General features: G+C 36.0%; 2 protein-coding genes across 3 annotated transcripts; both read left to right on the top strand.

Annotated features, from left to right (window-relative positions):
* Positions 1–5599: 5599 nt before the first annotated feature.
* Positions 5600–8912, top strand: LOC139690954 (actin-5C). Of its 2 annotated transcripts, none has more exons than XM_071588614.1 (5): positions 5600–5716; positions 7015–7168; positions 7251–7490; positions 7573–7711; positions 7790–8912. In XM_071588614.1, exons 2-5 carry the CDS (start codon positions 7043–7045, stop codon positions 8413–8415), a joined length of 1131 nt encoding a protein of 376 aa, XP_071444715.1. In that variant the 5' UTR covers positions 5600–5716; positions 7015–7042; the 3' UTR covers positions 8416–8912. The 2 variants fall into 2 exon arrangements, with proteins under 2 accessions (XP_071444715.1, XP_071444716.1); XM_071588615.1 differs by lacking the exon at positions 5600–5716 and adding an exon at positions 6653–6772.
* Positions 8913–9165: 253 nt separating this feature from the next.
* On the top strand, positions 9166–23077 carry LOC139690665 (transmembrane protein 104 homolog). The gene is made up of 9 exons (XM_071588159.1): positions 9166–9252; positions 9326–9447; positions 9518–9669; positions 9754–9818; positions 11670–11700; positions 13882–13981; positions 16450–16555; positions 16656–16749; positions 19839–23077. The coding sequence occupies exons 1-9, from the start codon at positions 9211–9213 to the stop codon at positions 20642–20644; spliced, it is 1518 nt and encodes a 505-aa protein (XP_071444260.1). The 5' UTR covers positions 9166–9210; the 3' UTR covers positions 20645–23077.

The following is a 23077-nucleotide window of genomic DNA, read 5'->3' as shown; positions in this document are numbered from 1 at the left end:
GAAGTCCAGTATGAATTACTCGGAGAGCTCGGTGAAAAAAACTAAAATAATCAACCCCAAGGTTGGTTTTGACTTCACCATCACTCAGATCAGCAGGAATAAAACATTCACAGATTTATACATAAATGTGTTTGTAAAAATACGTGCTGCCCAGTTAACTGTAAAACATTAAAACTCCTATCTTTTTGTTAATTTTTATTTCCAATTTGAATTATATTTTAAATGTATGACCTTTTGTAATTAACTTTTAAGATGTTTCGAAAACGGGTTCTTTTGTTTATTTGAATTGATTGCACTGTTTCCATCGGATTCTACAGTTTAGACAATGGTTATCATGGACATAAGGGGCAAAAAAATGTTCTGTCTATTATATCCGACGAACGGAGGGAATTGAAAATGGCAGGTCTGACAAAATATGATTTTTTATTATCTTGGTCTTTATAGATTAGCTGCACCTTCCATATGAAAGCTTGATGGCCGGTCCATTGCGTGAATATCATGTTTTTAACGACGATCGTTCAAAATCGAAGATGAACAGAAAACGGTTGAAAGGATGACGTCACGGCGTATTTTCTGAGATTACTTCACACACAGGCAGAATGGCACGGAGGAATGCTTGGAACAAGATGCCTGCAACCTCTCTTCACCTCGAAAGGAAAATCTCCACGTGGTGGAGATTTTCATAGCGCAGGTATCTGCCTTCCCTCGTTGACGGCTTGAACATCGTCAAGGCATAATATTTTGGAATCTTGTTTGTGAATAGATTTATTTTAGATACCCTAATCTATTATTATTATTATTTTAATATTGTTTAACGTGACTAACAAGAGCATTACGTTTCAAAAGATGAACACGTTTGCTTAATAAGTGATGCCCTGTTTTTTGCAAAAAAATAAACACGTTAGTAAAAAATAAATGGAATAGAAAATCAATTTATTCCATCCAAATCCATATTTTTAAAAACCATTTTTCATGGTAAGCTAAATGATTTAAATTACAGATGTTGATTTTTCTTGAATATTTTCTTTGGTCCTGAGAAAAAATAATCATTATTTTCTAGACCTAATTCCGAACCAGTTGGTATCATATTTTAATATACTTGTTCATCAAAATTGTCATATCATGGCATTCCCCATTAACTATTACCGTCTTGACTTATTTATCAATAATCTCATTGTCATTCCATGAACTTTATTGCGAGTATTTTTTTTGTTCTTGACGCATGGACGTGACTGCGAACATTGCGCTCGCTCAGTTTTCCAAATTTAATGCAGTATTGGAAAACAATCTCATTTAATGCTCAAGAATTCGGCCAGTGAGCACAGATTGTCACTGGCCGATTATTGTATTAAATGAAATATGTCGATATTTTTCCAGTTTTCATTCTTTGTTTTCACATATATTCTACAAAGGAGCCCATTTCATAACAGCTATGTAAAACTAAGAACCTCATCGTCATGCCATTAAGAAGTTAAAAATAATATGTTACGGAAACACACATTCAAGTCTCCAAGTGAGAACCTTGACTATGTATACGGTAATCGCGGGTAATGTGCGTAATTGCCGCCGACTATTCGGTCGTAACTGATAAGTATTTCGTCTTTGACGAAGATGCTGTTTTCTCAAGGCGGCATTGACAATTTACTTCCCTCTGATAAATGCTATTGTTTCAGCGACCCACGAACATAGGCCAGCCGCAGCCGTAGGGTGTTTCAAATTGACCAACCGTGTACGGTGCCCATCAGGATTTTGCCGAAGTTCTTTCCTTTCAATCGTGGACATTTATTTTCTTAGATATGCCGACCACTAATTGTAAGATTTAAGAACCTGAGAGCCCGGTCTACCACAAAAGAAGTTCTAGACACTCTCCAGACGGTTAGTTTTCAGCTACTCTATAGCCACGTTTCTTGGTGTAGCGAAACGGCCAGACTAGAAATCGCATATCGAATCCTTAAAAAAAATGCATGCACAGTATACGAAATCATACTTGTTGAAAAATCAATGCCCGATTTACGCTTTTTGTTCTTTTTTAAACATGGGTTTCTAAAAGTCGATGTCAGGAAATACACAATTTTGAATAATTTGATATTTTCTTAACAATTCATATGCAGTGAGTATGAATGAGTGGCACATGCAAAGCAAACTCGGGGAATATTTTTATACGGGGTTTTTGTATGACTGGATCTAATGTTGCGGCGCATGGAGCTACTACAGCATTCAGTTCAAAGTGATAATAGAATCGCGGGATGATTATTTTTACAGTAAACTGCATAATTCAACTGAGGTACGCATTATTCAACTGATTTGACTTTATGATATTCATATTTACGCAAAGTTACTTAGGCGTGCTCTTAATTTGGAAAAGTTCAAAATATACAAAAATATCACTACCTATTTTTCTGTAGTCGTACATTTAGAGTGAATGATCGTATTTTTATGCTTTGCTGTTGAATATGTCGAAGAGATAGCCTTTCTTCAATCTTAGATCTTCTAAATCTCACTCACTGCTTCCCCCTTCTTTCCACCCCCCCCCCACCGGTGATTACGTCCCGAGGTGTGAATGACCTCGACAACTTCTCTTTTGATATCTGATCCTTAAATTATAACAGCAAGTGAGATGGCTGGACGAGATGAATTCAGGGTCTGGTTGTTATGTCATGCGAGTCCACGAACTCTCGATGTTTTCGGGGAAGCTGGACGCAATAGTCACGAATTTCGATCCCCAGTCGTCCTGTCAACTTACGCCTGGACTATAAAATAGGGATTCCTCCGTCGAAATCGATAATAGAACTGCCGAATATCGCTTCACCACTTCGAGGCGAATCATTAACGAGTGCAGTGCGATTCCCATCACTCTAAGGTGATTCCACACACTCTTGAAGACCTTGCGGTCGAGGCACTGCGGTCATTATGCCGTCTCGAACGGAACGACCTTGACATTCAGTCAACTCCAGTTCCGTCTCAACGGTCTTCCTTCCGAAAAATTCCACCGGCGAAGAAAGTAAGTCTCTTCATCAATGAGTGAAGGATAGTATGGGCGAAGATGAAGTAAGTATATATTGGCGGAAATAGGGGTGGGGAAGGGAGTAAATGGGCGGGGTCGTTCCTCTTGGCCATCGACCGGTCTCTCTCTCTCTCACTCCCGCTCACCCACTCCAGCAAATACGGATGGAAGAGACGGGGAGGACCGAGGGAGGCGGGGCAGATGCCGAATACGTTGTTCCCTCTCTCTATCTCTCTTGGGCAGACAAGGCGGGCGTGGTCCCCCGCCTCCCGGCCCTCTTATACCCTATGGCTGTACAGTCACTATCAAACGTTCGAACTTCCGTCTGGCCGGAGTACTATGGAAGGAACACAGGGAAGCCGGGAAGAAATCGATATTGTGACCTTACGTATTCCATTGCAATTGCATTCGATGAGTTTTTCGCTGGCCCAGCGCAGTGGAGGCTGTAATGAAAAAATATTTCTCTAATTCACCGGCTCTTGAGAGTGCAAGACATGGTGCCGAGTCCTGCAATTTAAGCTCCTTCTAAAAACCCCTCAAAATGGTATAAAGCTCAAGGATACAGGACTGCAGCTAGCCAACGTCGCTATAGGGCACAAAAATGACTAATTGAGAAAGCGTATTAAACAATCTGGTGCCAAGTTTACCTTTCCTTAAATCTTTCGACAAATCACTATAAAGGGTTAATAGTTTATTTAAGACTTAATTTCCTAACATATCATATCGTATTATTCTTTTTATTTAGGGTTTTCTGCCAATTTATTTAATTATAAAAATAGGTGACGTATTGCAGTTTCTATATGTATGCGGAATCTGAGACACTTGCATAAATATGACGATAATGCTATAAACGTTTTGTATAGAAATAATAAAAGGTGACCGCTAAATTGTTGCTAAATGGCTATTTTAATATGAATTCCATTAAGAAAATTGTTTTATTTAAGAGATAAATGAGTATAGTTATGGCCTTATTTCTACATTGCTATCAATTTTTTAAGATAATATAAATATTCTCTTTAATGGAAAACGTGTTGCTCACAAATGTTTTCCTATCCTCTTTGTAATTTCCTGCCGTTTCCTTTCCTTGTAGAAACTTCCGGGAAACCAATTATCTTTCAAGACCACATCCCTGTCTTGGACTAAAGTATCAGTTTAGTTTATTTTCACCGGTTCCTTATTTGCCCATTTATTTTCTTTAATGAATATAATCGTATGCATGTTTTCCTAAAATTCCTTGAGTCTTTAAACTATTCAATTAAAAAAATGAACTATCTCCCTTTGTAATCGTGTTTAGGCTTGTCACTAAAATAAAAAAACGAGCAGTTAAAATGTAATTAAAAATATTTTTTGAGAATTCTTTATAACTTAAGATATTTATGTACGTGCTATGCACCGAATTCCGGATAATGCAAAAACATAAATAAACTTTTCCAATGAATTAATATAAATTAGAATTAAGTGGTGAAAAAACGAAGAGTAAGAAAATACCTGTTGTAAACTTTGTCTTTGATAATACCCTTGGCTAGATTTTAATATAATACTACGCAATCATTCCAAAAGCGCTTTCGGCGGAATCATTTTCAGGAGCAAATAACTTTGAACTTTCCTTGAATTGTAGGTTACCACGATGGCTGTCATTGATTCTGTTTTGAATTTCAGCGGCGATGGCAACTTTTTTACATTAGCCAGAAAATTTGCATTATGTTCAGGGAGCATTTACCATATCTACAACTTTAAGATTTAATGCATTTGGTGGGTTTAAATCGATGATTGGCACACCATGGCCTATGGCACTAACATTCACTTTAACAGCTCTAATATGTACTTGGAATTAGCAAAACCTGTTTCTTAAGAAACCCGGATAGTTTTATTATATGAATAAACTTCTTAGGTGAAATAACTGAGACCCGCTATCTTTTCAAAAAGTAACAGATTACAATTTTCTTGAATTTTAAGGTAATCTATCCAGTGACAAAATTGTTCATTGTTTGTCCGTGATTTCGAGCCTCACTTTAACAGATACAAGGTAGTTCATAACAATTCTGAGCATATGGCTGAATGGAATAAAAATAAATGTTGTAAATTTTACACATAATAGAGAAAAAAACGTTGAAAACGTTCAATAATTATTTACTGATACGATATATTTTTATCAAGGCCCAATGCCGTTGTAGGCCTTATTATTGAAATTTAGTTCTAAAACTATGTTTATAACCACGCAGTAATAATTTAAAAGCAAGTCGATTCTGCATCCGTATTATTAAAGCATGTAAAGCTACTTCGAACTGAATATTTCACCCAATACGTGTCATTGTAGAATCAAGCCAGTGCTTGAGCCTCCAGCCAGCCAATCACGATGTCTTTCGGTTTTATACCCATATATGGCACGTTCCGTTCTTAGAAGAAGGGAGGGGGCAAAGGAAGAGTCCAATGTTCGAAGGGGGGGGTAGGGTAAGGTATTTAAATTTTACGGCTTTATTTTAACTAAAATTTTGCTTAAATCATGAAATTATTTTGTAAAACGTAGATTTATGAAATGATTTTACTTTGAAAATGGTTAATTAAATATTTCAACTTAAATCGTTACCTCGTCTTTCTGCCTTCCCTCCCTTGGACGAGTCCATTTCGGCGAGGAGCCTTGCCTGATACGGACGGTTCGCTCACTTGCGGCAAATTTGTACTGTGGAACACAGACGTGCTCGTCTCCTTAAGGTAAGAAAGTTGAGGATATCGTTTGTTGTTCTTGTTCAATACTTCAGATATTAATATTCATACGGTTATATGTTTAATAAGTGCATCTCTGCTATAAAGATTTTGTGCTGTGACATTTGAAATCGTCGCCATTGTTTTAACTGTCTTAGTGGTTCTTCGCTGGTTGTGTAAAATGTATGTCGGCTTGCTAGTGAGAATTGCATCAGTATTAATCATGTGTGAAGCTATTATATGTGTAGTTTCAATGATTATCTTGTGATTGGCGCATTAACAGGTAGCTGTGATCGTTGGCAGGTGGTTGTGTCTAAATATAGGAGAATAGCTACGTTGCCAGTGTGTTGTCTTGTTTGAACGCGAGTTTTGAATGCTGCAGGATTTTGCGGCGATGGAAATGACGAAAAATACTAGTTGAAATATTAAATGGGCTATTCGATAGTAGTGTGCAGTCTTATTGGAAAGAGGGTGTGTCTTCGTAGGATCGTGCGCGTCCGTAAATGTACTTAACTGGTTTTATTTCCTTGCACTAAGTAATTTTTTTTCAAAGTACTCAGAATTTTTCTCAGAATATTAAAATATTGAAAGTAAATCATTTGTGAAAAGTGCGAACTAGATTTTTTTGATAGATTTATGTAGGTGTGGTTCAAAATCTTTCATATTTCTGTACATAAGTTCTTTAATTTCACAAATCGAGTGGAGTAATTCAATTGTGACTGACCGGCATTTCGCTTTGCTCACCGGCATGGCGGCTACGTACGCGTTCCACGCTGCTCGAGCTTATTCCATATATGGTAAAGGAAGCGGCGATTGGCTGAAGGCGCCATGCCCTTATTAGCATGACGTAGGTGGTATGAGGGAGGGAAAGGGGATTGAGGGGTGTTCGTCTGTATGAAGGGAGAGCGGGTGAGAGGAAGGAAGGAGAGGGGAGGGGCTTTCCCTGGCGGTGGTCGTTATATATTACTCAGTCAACCACCGGCTTGTGTATTCGAGTTCTCTATCCCAGTGCAGTATAATTTCTTGCAGGCGTAGGCGTAGTCAACAGTTCTCCCAAAGTTAATAGTAAGTCGTGTCCATCGAATCTTATTTAATATTTGAGCTGTTGCTCATTTACGAATGTGAATGGCACTTACAAATTTGTGAGGTGTTTTCAGTGAGTTTTGACTTCATCGCATTCGAGGATCGGATATACTTCGGTTTTAGTGCAGTTTGTGATTGATCGCTTAGTGCTCGGGATTTACCTATAGGTTATAGGTGAAACCTGAAAGTTCGACAGTTGTGATTACTAATTTTAAAAAATTTAGTTTCAGTTGAATAAACTATACTAACAACATGTGTGAAGAAGAAGTTGCTGCTCTGGTCGTGGACAATGGGTCCGGTATGTGCAAAGCGGGGTTTGCTGGAGACGATGCACCACGTGCAGTATTCCCTTCCATCGTTGGAAGGCCCAGACATCAGGTTTGATACTTTCCTACATTCTAATTTGAATGTATCGTCAAATAATGGCTTTAATAAAATTGATTTTTTTTCTCCGATTTAGGGTGTGATGGTAGGAATGGGGCAAAAGGACAGCTATGTTGGAGATGAAGCACAGTCCAAGAGAGGTATTCTGACCCTCAAATACCCAATTGAACATGGAATCGTTACCAACTGGGATGATATGGAAAAAATTTGGCATCATACATTCTACAATGAGTTGCGTGTTGCCCCAGAGGAACACCCAGTATTGCTGACAGAAGCACCTCTTAATCCCAAGGCCAACCGTGAGAAGATGACCCAGGTAATGGCTCTAGGCTGATGAGTTGATTTAAAGTTATACTTTCAGTAATGTCGTGAACTAATAAATTCTTATTACTCAACAGATTATGTTCGAGACCTTCAATACCCCTGCCATGTATGTCGCCATTCAGGCTGTGCTATCTCTGTATGCTTCCGGAAGGACCACTGGTATTGTCCTCGATTCTGGAGATGGTGTATCTCACACTGTACCCATCTATGAAGGTAATTATTTATCTGTGCGGCGTAATTATGCGTGGCTTCTTTGGCATTAAATATTAATTCGCCTTATTCTTTTTCAAGGATATGCCTTGCCCCATGCTATTCTACGTCTGGATCTTGCTGGGCGTGACCTCACTGATTACCTCATGAAGATCTTGACCGAACGAGGCTACAGTTTCACTACAACGGCGGAACGTGAAATCGTTCGCGACATCAAGGAAAAGCTCTGCTATGTGGCGCTTGACTTCGAGCAGGAAATGGCCACTGCCGCATCATCATCCTCCCTTGAGAAGTCATACGAGCTTCCCGATGGACAGGTCATTACCATTGGCAACGAGCGATTCCGTTGCCCTGAGGCCCTTTTCCAGCCCTCTTTCCTGGGTATGGAAGCTTGTGGAATCCACGAGACGACCTACAATTCCATTATGAAGTGTGATGTCGACATCCGTAAGGATCTCTATGCCAATACAGTTCTCTCCGGCGGTACCACCATGTATCCTGGAATTGCCGATAGGATGCAGAAGGAAATCACAGCCCTAGCACCATCGACCATGAAGATCAAGATTATTGCCCCCCCAGAGCGTAAATACTCAGTCTGGATCGGTGGTTCCATTCTTGCTTCACTATCTACATTCCAACAAATGTGGATCAGCAAACAGGAGTATGACGAGTCTGGTCCTTCCATTGTTCATAGGAAATGCTTTTAAATACCCTTTGTTTTTTTTCTTCAAATGGATCCACATAATCTATCTTGTTCATCTGCTCTTGAAAATTATTTCCAGTACTAGGAAACTACTTGACAAGACAAATTAAGCATGGATTACCTTTTATTGCATTAATTTGAACTGTTAAGAGTTTTGCAGCATGCCTACCATATAGGCAAATTTAACTTTTCAGGCTACTTTTGTTAAGGATCTTAGCCCTGTGAATTGGCTTGACCATGCTAAATTTGTCTCTTCAAAGCTTTCATTTGGAGGTGTTATTTGGACCTGGAATTGATGTGGACTGTAATATAAGTTTTGTAAGCATTTTTCAGGGAATTTTTCATATGTCAAAGTTTGTGGCTGTTTCTGTCAAAAATAAGGTTGCTGCCTTGTGGTAGTTCCTACCAAAGTGATCACTTAATGTGCTAGGCCAAAGTATTAATTTATTCCCATATGCCATACTGGAAATTAAGTGGGAAAATAAAGAAAATGAAAACAGATGTTCTTTCTTTTAGTTGATTGGAAACTTCATGCGATTGATGCCTGTATTGGGAATTTTGTTGATTTACAGCACCGCCAATCCTATTGTCTTCGGAAGATGACATTTTGTACTATATAGCCCTGTGTGTAATAAATTATTATAAAATATTTTTGAGTATGAATTAAACCTGGAAGTCCCTTGCGCATTCAGTCAGTCAGCTGTTTGATTGTGGCGCCATCGCTGACTGAAGTACTTCACACAACTGAGTCGGGCAAGGATGGTGAGAGAGCTCACATGATCAGGGAGTCTTTACTGAGATGCCTGTTGCTTACCCTGGGGACAAACAGTATTCAAAATGGGTAATCGTACGTGGATGGTAATGAAATATTTAATCCTAGAGCCTATTGTGAAGTCCGTATCGACTAATTTCAGATGGGATTGGCATACATTTTCAACTTAATTGTTGGAACTGGAGCTCTGACTCTTCCTGCAGCCTTTAGCAGGGCTGGTTGGGCCTTGGCAGCGGGCGTCATAGTTGTACTAGCGTTTATAAGGTGAGGTGAACTCAGTTTTAGGTGATGACACATCTCTTACAAGAGAACTGACACAAGAAAATTTGTTTAGCTATGTGACAGTCACGTTCGTGGTTGAGGCAATGGCATCAGCAAATGCTCTTCTGCAAAGGAAACGGTTGCAGGAAAGAAATGTTTCCATTCGGGCATCACATTTGCAAGAAAATGACAATGACTCTGAGGACACACCACTCGTTTGCTCCGGTGAGTATTTGTCATTTGCAAAGATGTTGATTTTCGGGGTATTGTAGGTGTTGATCTTTAAAAATGGACAATTTTTTGTTGCAGACATCTCGGATCATAATAGCGACGAACTCGTCCATCAGTGTGACATTACTGAACAAATTGAAATGGTATGTATGAGAATGCAACTGCTGATAGTAATACCAGCATAGGCTTTATGGAATGTAATATTTAAAGAATGGCTTACCTGGCTGTTATGAGAGCATTGGCTCAAAAATTTACGATGAGCAAATGGTACCAGTGTAGCATAGGACATTTTAGGAGCTACGTGGACGAGAAATTGTCTTACCAATTTCATTTCAAACAGAGTGCTATCTATGTTAATAAGTTTCAAACGGCAATCTTTAAAGTAAGCCTATCATTATATTTTTTCAAATTGCAAAGTGAGAATTAATCAGGTGATAAGTATTAGATGGCATGTGTTGAAGAATCCATAGGTGGGAAGTAAAGATACGACTTCTCAAACGTATTATTATATCTCAGAGGGTTGGAATAATATCCTGTGAACATCCCCTTAAGTTACCCTGGCCCATTCTCTTCTTGGTACGAACATATGGGCTTAATTATGTTCAAATTGATCCCCATGTTGAAACGAGTTCTATAAATTAGTTGTAGGTATGAAATGTATTAATTTTGTAATTATCGTTAATGGATAATGCGTTTACCCACGTAGCAATGATTGTCATTGACAATTAGCGTGCATTTTGAAGGGTTGAGGTAGTCTGGATCAAGAACACTGAGGATTCTTTTCTTTCAGATAGTCATGATTATTCTTGGATCCTTTGATCAAGTATTTGTTAACTTTGAGATTGTTCCAGAAAGTAGAAAACCAATAAAAAATGGCATTTTCTCGGCTTTAAAAAACTTGCAATGGCTGTTATTTAAGATACCATTTTTCAGGAATAGAGCTGAAATTGGGAAGATAAACTTTAAGGGGTAGGTTTTAGGAAAAGTTTCCGACTGTAGAAAATTCACTTTGGTATTACTGGTTCTTTATCACATAAGCCTCTCTAGACATTTCTGTGGCATGTCAATCGGCCTCATATGAAATGGTAATGATCATTTTAAAAGCAGATGTGGGTCCTTTCTTCAAAATTATCTATCTAATGAGTCGTATGGTGGTTGGTTGAATTTAGATATTGCTTCCTGCTTGCCAATTTTTATTGAAATTTGTTGTTGATTTATGGAAATATCTGATAAAACTGGAGTAATTTTAAATAACTTTCATTGGGTCTTAGGGTGAAAAATTAAATGTGGGCAACAAATTGTGGCCTCGCAAATTTTTACAGCGGACTTGTTATCTTTTACTCATGCATCATGATAATCTAATTAAATTTGTAATTTCTACCAATAGAGATTTTCTAGTTTTAGTTTGTGATTTTCTACTTCTACTTGGAAATAATTAATAGAATCCACTTCTTTTGATTAGCATCTGCAACAGGCTCTTTTGCATTATTATGATATTGCTACAGAGGAGTAACTATTGTTCATCGGTGAACTATTAGGCATGAGGTGACGAGACCTAATTCAAGAGTAAAACCAATCAAGTCAAAGAAAATAATTTTGCTTTTTTGAAAATCATATTTTTATATTAATTTAATGGATGCTGTTATAACCCTTCTAATGGATCATTTTCCAGATGATTTATTTTTCAATGATGTCTGTGCTTTTTCCCAGTCATAGGTATGCTATGTCATAATTTTTAATTAAATATGTACTATGGTAGTGTGTATTTGGAATTTATCTTTAGATTAGATTTTTTATTTCTGCATACATTTAAATTCTTCCTTCCTTTTACTTACTGTATTTTGTACTTTATGTAACTTAACCGCCAATCGATTTGTTCAGTATTTTGTGTGAATGTATGTTTACTTTGGTGATTGTTTTCTAATAATATCTCGAATTGTTTTTTTATTTCAATTTTTATTTGCCCAAGTTAACTCAAATTTCCATAATTTCAGGGCCAAATGGCATCTCTTTTCCTTAGTAAAGGTGAGTGTTCCTTCATGTATTCATAATGACCTTTCTAGTAAAACAGTAATTAATGTAGATGGAAGTTTTAATTTATGATTTGATTTCTCTAGCATGTTATTTGCATAGTATTATTAAAAAATTGAATAGTTCACTGTTGATGTAGATTGAACACCAGAAACACGGAAATGGTCATGTTGACCCTTTTGGTTTCATTATTTTTTTCCCATACTAAACTTTGGAATTGTTGGACATAGTGACTTTAAATGAATTCTAGTATGGCATTCTCATTAAATATTTTTAACTGTTTATTTTTAAAAACAATAAAGTGATTTTTTTGTTTTAAATGTTTATTGATATAGGTATCTAATAATGCCAGAGTGGTCATTTTGACCTCTCACTAAATATCCCCCATTATTTTCTGTATTTCTAAAATCTCCCTGGTTTAACTCTCATTTAGTTGGTTTAGTTAGTAACATGATAAATGGACTAAATTCATTCATTTTTAACTGTTAAAAATCATTTTATTGTTATTTCAAGAAAATTGGTACAAACCATCTTCATTACATCGAATTTCTCACAATTAATTCAAAAAATGCAATTTTAAAAATTTTTCAATGCAAATCAAGATTTTTTGAAGGAAATGAATTTCATTGAATTATCTTTATCTTGGTTTCCTTTGCACATACCATAGGGCTCTCCTTCTAAACTATCGTTCTATTATTTTTCAATAAAATTGGAATTCATGATCCTAATTAGGTATTGAAACTTATGCTATACATTTGAGCCTAGTTGATATCAAAAACTATTATGATGGTTTTATTGTTACTTTTTCATTCAGAAATCTATGAGTATCTGCCAAAAATGTCAAGGGTGCTATTTTAGTTCAAGGTATGCCTTGTATCATGATTTTCAGAGTGTTCCATATTTTATATGCCTTGGAAGGTGGCTAATCATTCACCTGTGAGTAAAATGCAGGGGATATACAAATGCAATGAACAAAATCTGTTTTTTACCAGAGGAAATGACTTAAGAGAATAGAAACTGTGCAGTTTAACTGAAAGGAGCCTTGCACCATGCAATAAGACTTAGGAAGTGAAGGGAAGGCACATTAGAGAGAAAGAAAGTAACCAAGATATATGAAAAAATATCAGAAGTGTCTACCAGTATATCTTATGTGGTTATCGGTGAACATCTTTGCTCAAGCTCTCTAAAACTCTAGATTACATGTGATAGGTCTTATTACCTATGATTGTCATCTTTTAAGGCCTGTGGATTCTCAGCTTAATATCTGGCTTAGTGCATTGTCATTATTGCAGTGCAATCTTCTTTCAGCCCTGAGTTTGCTCTGTGTATATTTTTGAAATGAAATGTTCTGAAGCTGCCTCTATTAAAATACAGGGCCACAAATTTAAAGTTCATAAATCTTTTCTTAAGGTATTACGGATGATTTTGGCAGATTGAATGCAAGGGCTACGTGAATATGTATAAATTAACTAGAGTGAAATGCTGAGAATTAGACACGTTAAAAGATGTTTTTCCATTGATTTGGAATAATGAATACTTCCCAAAATATATATTTTTGTAGATCAAGCCCACAAGGAAAAATTCATCTATAAAGTAATGGTAGTAGTGTATTGATGATTTACAAAGATAAATAGGTGATATTTGAGAATTATGGTTATCATAAATTATAATTTCATAATGTTGGGGATAATTACTTTTTACCACTTAAGGAATGAGTTATTATTTACCTTATATGATTGTTATCAATAAATATCAATTTTATCAACCATGAAGATGTTTACTAATATGTACACTTATGACTAATAAGTGGACATTATTTTGTCCATGATTTAAGACCTATAGTAAAATATTTCCCATGCATCTCTAAACTGTCCGTAATCGCTGGTCCTTTTCTCCCTGATAAATATTTTTCTGGTTAATTTTACCTGCTGCGGCCATCACCCTGGATGAAATGAAATTACCATAAGGATATGCCTTTAATATTTGTGATATATATTTTGCAAAATTCTTTAAAATGTTTTCAGAAATCCTTGTAAAACCCCATCTGCATTCCTCTGATTTTATTTGTAAAATTTTTCATTGCCTTGACCAAATATCAAAAAAAGTCTTAAAACATTTAACATATAAGTATGGAGTATTTATTTTTGAAGATAATTTGGTTTTATTCTTTTTCAGGAGGGCGAATTCTGTTTTATCTTTGCATCATTGTGTATCTCTATGGTGATCTATCAATATATTGTGCTGCTGTGGCCCAGTCAGTTGCTGATGTAACTTGGTAAGTACAATTAAGATTTCTAATAAGAATGTCTAATGGTTAATAGAGCCAAATGTCCATGCTGGATGCCATCATTTGACTGAAAGTTTAAAACATTAAATATTGCCATCATTTTGGGCTGCGGGGTCATTTGAAAGGGTTTCATTTCAAGGTATCCAAATTTGAAAAGCCCAATTTTAATTTAACTCGTGGAAACTTAATTCCCTTTATTAATATGGCCATATCCTTGCACTCTCAGGCCATTATCCCAATAACTGCCCTGTATTCTAATTAGAATCCCTGAGTTACTCCACTTCACCGCTTTTGACACTGTATTGTCTGATCTATAATGGGTAGGCATTAAAGGCAGTGCTGACTGATTGCCATGGGTAGACCCCACCAACCAGCATATGTATATTAGGTGAGTGATTGAATAAATATCAAAAAAGCAATTAATTGCTCATTAAGAGTGCCTTTGATAATTTGAAATACGCATAAAAATCATTTTACCTGTTTCATATTTTATCATTTTATGTGCACACTTATGTAATCATTTCACATATTCTGCCAGCTTTAACTGCTTCTAAGACTGCACCAGGCATCTTGAATGTTGTTTTCATGTTAAATGTTCTGGGTTCCCTGTTGAACTTTTTTAGGGCTAGCTAGCAAATCTTGCAGGAAGAAGATGGGTGCTTAGGCTCCATTTAGTAGAAAAGTTTGGAATTATACAGGTGTGTGATTGGGAAAATGAAAATTATACTGAAATTGGCAGGCAATATGGTTTATTATCTATCTCCGACATACCATGCTAAAGAGGAAAGTATTGAAGAAAAAATTAATCCTGGTAACACTGATATTCTATTTTGAGATAAGCAGGTGGCAAATACCTTCCAGATACTAGACTTCCTCCAGCATTTGTGGAAACTGGAAAACAAAGATTGTCACATCCACATTTTGGAATCTCTGCACTCGGTAACCAATCATTGGGCATCAGTATTCTTTAATCTCTAATTTGAATATTCAGCAAGTTTTGAATTTCTCTCCTTACACTGAAATAATATCTGGGAAAAATTTGGTATTCTTTTCTCATTTTATTTACACTGCATATATCTGTATGATGATTCAGAGTTCATCTATTTTATCAAGATTATCAAAATTATTGAATCACACATTTTAAGTAGCTCATACCACTACATGCAGATGATATTTGTCTTTCTCCACTAGATAGGCATTTTTGTATGCGATAACCTCCTCATGCGAAGAAAATCTGTCCTCCTAGCAAAAATTTTAAGGTTAGGAAAAAGTTATTGGGGGCCAGATCTGGTGAATGTATGGTGATTGGTCGACCAATTTGAAGTGCAATTCATGGCTGTAAGCCATGATAACTGCCAAAATATGAGCAGTTGCATTGTCCTGATAGGAAAGCACTTCTTCCAATGAGGTCTTTTTGGCATTATTTGTCTTCAGCTTGTCAAGTAATGATGCTTAATACTCTCCCATTATTCTTTCATGTTATGAAGGTAATTGATGAACACGATTCCGTTACTATCCCCAGAAACAGTCGCCATCACATTCCTGGGTGATGGAACCGTTTTCCACTTTGCTGGTGACTGTTGTTTCGACTGTTCTTCCTTCTAGGGGGTACTAGTATTTTTTTCAAGTTTCATGTACATTTATGCATCAATGCAAAAAATCTGACTCACTTTGCTTAAATTGCTCCTTGGGTTGGCCTTGGAAATGTTCATTCAAAACTATTTTTGGTCCAAAGTCAGCAAACGTGGCACCCAATGCTCGGATAGCTTAGGCATGACCAATTCTTCTGTCAATATATGACAAAAATATTCTTTCGATATGCCTATAGCCTCTGTTATCTCTTTAACCTTAATTTGATGGTCATCCAGTAACATTTGGTGGACTTTTTGGATGTTTGTAGTGGTGATTGTCGCAGTTTTGGGCCGTCCTAAATGCTCGTAATCTGCCCAGCTGGCATGGTCACATTTCAAGTTACCTGCTCAAAATTTCCTAGTAGTAAATGATGATGAGTAGTTTCCGTACACAGTGTCCGACTTTTCTTTGATTTTCCTAGGTTTTTTGCCTTTCAAAAACAAATACTAGTGACGGTGCAATACTCAATTTTCACAAAAAGCATCCTTTTTGTGAAAATTGAGTACTCAATTGAGTACTCAGAAAATGGGTACTCAGCTTAGGAAGGTGAAAGTGCTATCTGGTAGTAAAAAGGGAAAATCTGTGCATTCTATGAAAGATATGGTATGAAAATTATTATATGACCCAGGAAAGATAATGGAGATGGAAAGAAAAGTTGCATTTATGAAAAATGAATTACTTGCTGTGTGAGGTGCTTTTGAAGCAAGGTGCCACTGTTAATTACTTTCGTGTATAATTGAAATGTAAATATTAGTATAATATTTGATTATGTAATTGTTTAATTTATGTGATTGACGTATGGATATTGTTGTCCTTTTTCTCAGCTCCTATTTACCAGCTGAAAGTAACTGCAATTCAACACTGCCAGAAGAGACACTCTGCTGGGAAGGGATGAAACTCTCTAGAAAGGATGCTTATCGCATATACCTGGTAATAAATTTTTTACTATATTTTTGTGCAGAGCTCAGTCTGTCAGTGGAAGTAATTTTTAGTGAATTTAAAATATTAAAGTGAGATAATCCAATTGCAGGGGATTTTTATCATGCTGTTAGGACCATTTGCATTTTTCAACGTTCAGAAGACAAAATATTTGCAAATAATATCAACATTGATGCGGTGGTTAGGTATGTGATTGGATTTTTTTTCATGTGGTTGGCAAGTTGAATAGTATAATATTTAGATAGAAAAGGAAATACATTCCCAAATTCTTATTCCTCAAATTTGAAATAACCAACTATGCAGTTTATGGAGTAAAACAATTCTATTTAGGTATTGCTCTTCTGAAATTTCAGAAAAAAAATGACTTTCGCTTGTATGCTTTGAAAATAAACCATCAAAAATAAATTTTGTATTTTGGCAGTAAAACAGATACCACATAAAAGAAATTGAACTTTCATTCTATTCTATGATATATTTAAGAAGAAAGCACCTTTGATGCAAATTGGTAATACTTGAAAAATAAAGGCTGTGGGCATGACTTGGCAAACAGTAGGTTTTCATTCTCATGACATTGCCTACAGAATCAGCCATACTAATTTTTTTTGGCACTGCCTTTAACATCAAATATCTTATTTCCACAGCATATAATCATGCTTCATTCTTTATTTTTCATCTGCTACTCTCACTTCTGTTGATTTTGGCCAAGTGCTTTAAGCGCTTTTTATAAATCACATTTATGGACTTTTGTTAATGTTAATTTTAAATCTAAATGTGAAAGAATCTAGTATCCTCTTTGGAAGATGAACCCATGGTGTTCCTTTGATGGTCTTTCATTAGCGCGAGTTCTTCAGAAATACCTGAAATCATATTGGGAAATGACCCAGTGTAGATGATTATATTCCATTTCTAAATTACGGATGAACTATAAGAATTTCTGTGAAGGAACATCCATTGTTTCTATCTGTAGTCTAATTTCACTGTCTCAGCTGGAAATCAAGTTTTTCTGAACTGTAATTGCAAGAAGATTCTTCTGAAGAAATGTCATTGCCTAATAATTAAGGAGTCTTAAACTCCCATAAGTAAACAGAATACCTGTGAGGTTGCTTGAAAAGGTACTCTGGAATGAGGGGGTAATACTTCAAATGTAGGAAGTACCTATTCTCCTCCCATATTCAAGAGCCAATATTTTCTTCAATATGTATTGGATACATGTAAAAAGGAATGAACATGCGTGGGGAAACAAATTCCCAACTCCCAAATTCCATCTCTCAGCCTCTTGCTCAAAAATACTGTTTTTTAGGGCTCCTGTGTCAGAAAAACATTCAATTCTGTCAATTAAGAATTATTTTGCTGCGTGCATGAATTAAGGTGAATTATTACTAGTTTTTAAGATCCACTAATCTTCACCTGTCATGCCCAATTAAAGTACATGATACTCCTGGAAGATACAGACGGAGAAACATGAGGTAGGGATGTAAGCTATAGTGAAAATAGATAATAATGAAATGTTTTAGGGGAGAAAAATTGATAGCTATGAGAAAAGGAAACAAAAAAGGAAATTGCTGTTTATATACTTTTGGCCAGCAACTAATTTCTTGAAAAAAAAACTGATTCTTAAGATTTTACAGAAGCTGTCATTACATAGACAATGCTCGAAGGAGCTCAGATGGTGATGGATGAAGAAGCAAAGTAGCAGCAGAAGCAGGTTCTGCATCTGAAAACTTTTCTTGATTGGAGGTCAAATTACTAACAGCTATCAAAAGTGTCAGCAATTCTAAATTCTTGATCAGTGAAAATTGTTCATTGTGAATTTTTAATTTGAATGTTTTTGTGCCAATGAGAAATATTATGATGATGTATCAGTATTGTTCACTCTGAATGAAAAGTAGACAAGCAGGCTAAGTGATAGGGTGTTGTTTTGATTCTTAATTCTCAAAAATTAAGGAACGCTATAATCCTAGAAATTGATGAAACAAGTTTCTAATTGCTCTTTATTTAAGTTTTGAATCTCCTTAAAGTGCATGGGATTGGACTACAGGATGGTCACCAAGTTATGAAAAAGTCAAAAATTGCTCAATTCCTTGAAAACATTACGAAAAAATGGGTGAACTTTGTTGAATAAGTTTTAAAATTGATATTCATATTAGGAATATGGTCTGAGATACCAGAATTCATAATGAGGATGTCATTGCTCTTAGTTGTAAGGTAGTTTTTGCTGCGGTCCGTTGTTTGTGCAGGAACTGGTAAGACTAAAAATTAGTCTGATCAAGATAAATGATACCAATGGTTCATGAAGTAATGTGTGATGATCCGCAAAAAATACCTAATCAGATTTCGAACACACCAGTAAACTATTGGGAAAATAAGGTATAATCATTATGGAAAAATTAGGAATTGGAATTCATAAAATGAGTGACCTCCCTGATTTACTATTCTTGAAATAAATGTGGTCATGAAAATGCATGTTAACATGTGTACCCCATCATTTCAATATTATTACTACCTTAAAAAATGTTGAGTCAGATGTTTTGATAAATGCGAAATACATGAATAGCTATTTTTCTATGGAACTAGACTAGAAACTAGAAGTGTACCAGGATTCAGCCATCAATATTAAGGATGCTTCTTTTTTGTTCTTAGTTTTTCGTAATCTATTGACATATTTGATGCATAAACCAGGGGTGCCTACTCCCATAAAACTCTGGCTCAATGCCCTCCTCCCCCCAAACAACCCAATAGAATTATTCTTAATACATATATATCCTTTTACTATTTTTTTTGTTTTATTTTGAATGAATTATGAACTATTTTAAAATAGATTTCAGCTGTATTAAGTTGTATTGGTTAAACATTATTATCACTTTAGCAGCTGTAATAACAATGGAGATCATCATCTGTGATCCTGATGTAAAATGTGAAAGTGCATATGCCATGCTATTCATATATTGAGTCCATTCAACCACTTTAACAAGTAATGGTAATGAAACCAGCAGTAATTTTTTGTCAAATTTCTATTTATCTTGAAGCTTTTAGTTGATTTTATCTTTGACACTTCCCTAAAATTTTAATGATGCAGTTTGCATCTTGAACCCTGTTGTGGGCACCCATACATTAGTTGTATGGTACTCACTTTCATGACTTCAAAATTTTGAAGGGGTTAATCTGCCTTATTTGAATTGTAGGATGAATTAAACTAGTTATATGTATAGAAACACAAATTACCACACTGTGATAAAATCATTTAGTAACCATCGTATAAATGTTTCTCTTTCAGCATTTTCAATTATGACGGGGTATGCAGTTCGGGAAATAGTAATGGAGAGAGATAATCAAGAAGTATCACATCCTCCTGCTGTATCATTCACAGGCATTCCTGCCCTATTTGGTGCATGTGTGTACTCTTTCATGTGTCATCATTCCATCCCTGCATTAGTAACTCCTATTGCAGATAAGTCTAGGCTCTCTTGGGGATTTGCATTGGACTATGTAATGATTGCAACATTTTACCTCCTGCTTGCACTAACTGGAGTGTTTGCTTTTTACCCCAATCTCCATGATCTGTATACATTAGATTTTTGGCAGCCACGAGGTTGTGGTGTCAGGCCTGGTATCCCTCCGCCATTTATAGGTTATTTTCTTGCATTATTTCCTGTATTTACTCTAAGTGCCAGCTTTCCCGTGGTTGCCGTAACATTGCGAGGGAACCTGGAGGCCCTAATTCTACCTCCAAAACCTTCACCTCCATCTCCTAGTGAAGTTGGTGTCTCTCGATTGGCTAGAAGGCTATTGGTGCCTCTTGTGGCTGTTGCTCCTCCAGGGATAGTTGCATTTGCAACAGAAGATTTAGGAACACTGGTTGGCGTTACAGGATCCTTTGCTGGCGCTGGAGTTCAGTATGTGTTGCCAGCGATACTTGTGTCAGCGGCACGTAAAGAATTAGTCCGACAGAACAATGGGGAAAAGTTGCCATTTCATAAATTTTCCTCTCCTTTTCGTGGTATGCCATGGGTAGCTTTTGTTCTAGTCTGGGCTCTGGCTTGTGTATTAATTGTAACAATTAGGTTGGCCGAGCAGCTGTGATAGGCATTTATTTTTATTATGCCAATGTATATTCATAATTCTATCAAATGTCTTTCATTATTTTTAGATTGAAGTATAAAATTGGCACCATAAAGGTACAGTTAATTGATGGGCTCCTCCATTTAGCTAATGCAAATGTGGATAGAAGTTAACTTGAGAATGGTTTTAATCTCAAATATCTATTTTAACTGATATTTTTGTATTGCCGGCATGTACACTAAAGTAGCATGATTACTAAAAATGTGAATGAGCCGGAGTTTTGTATGGAAAAAATTTTATACTTTTTTACAAAGGAGTGTGATTTCATTATACAACAGTGGGAAATTGTGTTTTGTCTTCCTTGACTAATACCTGTTGTGGTCTGCCTCGATCACACTTACTTAGTAGTATATGTATGTATGTATGTATATATCTTCACATTTAAGAATATATATGTATATATACAAATATGTATACTGCCCTGTCTAATAAATATGCGAACTGAGGCCATAAAAACTTTATTTTGCACAATGTAGTCTACATCGATTTTGTCCCCTTTGAAGTACTCTCCATTCATTGCGATACACTTATTCCATCTTCTTTTCCGCTGTTTAAAGCACCCTTGGAATTCCTCGGCAGTTAGGCTTCTTAGTTGTCCCATAGTTTCATGCTTTATTGTGTCCATATCTTCTCAGTGACATCCCCTCATCACATTTTTGGAATAGGAAAAAGTCACAGGGGCGAGATCCGGTGAATAAGGTGGATGATCAAGGATGATGATTGAATTTTGCCAGAAACTGGCAAACAATCAATGCTGAATGTGAAGGTGCAATGTCATGGTGAAGGATCCATCCATCATGTTCAGTTAAAATAGTGTGCACTATTGATTTTCCTAAATTCAGTTCATCAGCTATCATTTGGACAGTTTTTTGACGCTCCGGTAAGGACAAGGGACCGCACATAATCAGTGTTGTCAACACAGGCGTTTGGAGATCGTCCCGGCCTTGACTCATCTTTGGCATCTCCTCGGCCATCTTTAACATGCTTAATCTGCTTAAAGGAATGTTTTCTTCAGAGCATTATCACAGTAAACAGCTGTCAACATTTCAGTAATAACTTTTACCGCACCTCACCAAAAAACTTGATGTTGTTTCGTTGCTCCATGATTTCCTCAATTTCCATTTTCGACAAACAGAAAAATAAGGACAACAGAAACTAACATAACTGGCACCATACGCACAGCTTAATGATCCATCAAGCACAGTTGGCTCGTTGGGTCTCAGGCAACCAGTGCCACTTGTGGGCAGGGCTATAGTCCGCGTCATGGCTGCCAGATTGCAGGAGTTCGCATATTTTTTGGGCAGACCACATATAGTAAGATCTGGTGTGTTCCTGGCATATTTGCTTGATGAAGTTTTCTTGGGTCTTCCACTGGGTCAGGGGTTCCATATTGGCCAACGTTTTGATGCTCAGCTCGTGATTGTCGTAGTTGATAGTTGAGCATTGAAGTGTCAGCCAATATGGAGTCTCTGACCCAATGGAAAACCCAAGAAAACTCCATCAAATATGTATATGCATATATATCTGAATAAATACAAATATATTCTTAGATGTGAAGTCATGACACAGTGTTGCATGAATTGACTGGATATAAAAAAAATTAATCCAATCTTTTTCAAGTATGAAGTTTTTATATGAAAGTTATTTTTATAACTCTAAAATCTATAAATTGGTAATGTAAATGTCATCTACAAACTTTTGTCTACATAATAAGAAAATAAAAGTTTCTGTTTAATTTGTGTTAAATTATAAAAAGATAGAAAGAGGGATTTGTATGTAATGTGCAGTGCCAGAAAGCAAAACTTGTGCAATTAAATACGAAATTCTGATCGATGAAATTTCTGTTTCACTCTCTTATATTATAGATTAGAGATACATTGCTAAGAAGTGAAACGATGGCATGGTAATTTTTTAAAGCTATAATTGCAATTATATTATTTGTAGTCTTAGCATCTTTGTGTTTGATGAAGACATCCTTAGTTGTCTCGTATGAATTGGTAATATCAATGATTGTTTTATACAGCTGTTGGCTCTTGTAGGAATGGATTATTACATGACATGTGGCTGTGATTTATGTTGTGTCAGTAAAAACTCTCAACATGAAAAATAATTATGGCATAAAAAGTTTAGAATTCTACTTTCATATTGGATATGGCTGCAAGAGGCCATCTTTTTAAAAAAAATCAGTTGCTTAAAATTGAGATGGGATGTGACAAGTTCTTAGTTTGGTGATGAACCAAGCTTCTTGCTGTTGTGATCATGATCCATTTTCATATTTCTGTTACTGTTTTTCATATTCCATAAAATGGTTTCCATTAGCTTTAACACTTTTATCAATACTTGTATGCTTTATATTTTTAATTAAGTAATTTATTTTCCAATTAAACTTAAAAA

Source organism: Hetaerina americana, unplaced genomic scaffold (assembly GCF_022747635.1).
Source record: "Hetaerina americana unplaced genomic scaffold, ioHetAmer1.1.p SCAF_3, whole genome shotgun sequence".
Lineage (NCBI taxonomy): Eukaryota > Metazoa > Arthropoda > Insecta > Odonata > Calopterygidae > Hetaerina > Hetaerina americana.
The sequence above is the reverse complement of the archived record's forward strand: the minus strand, read 5'-3'. Positions and strand labels throughout refer to the sequence as shown.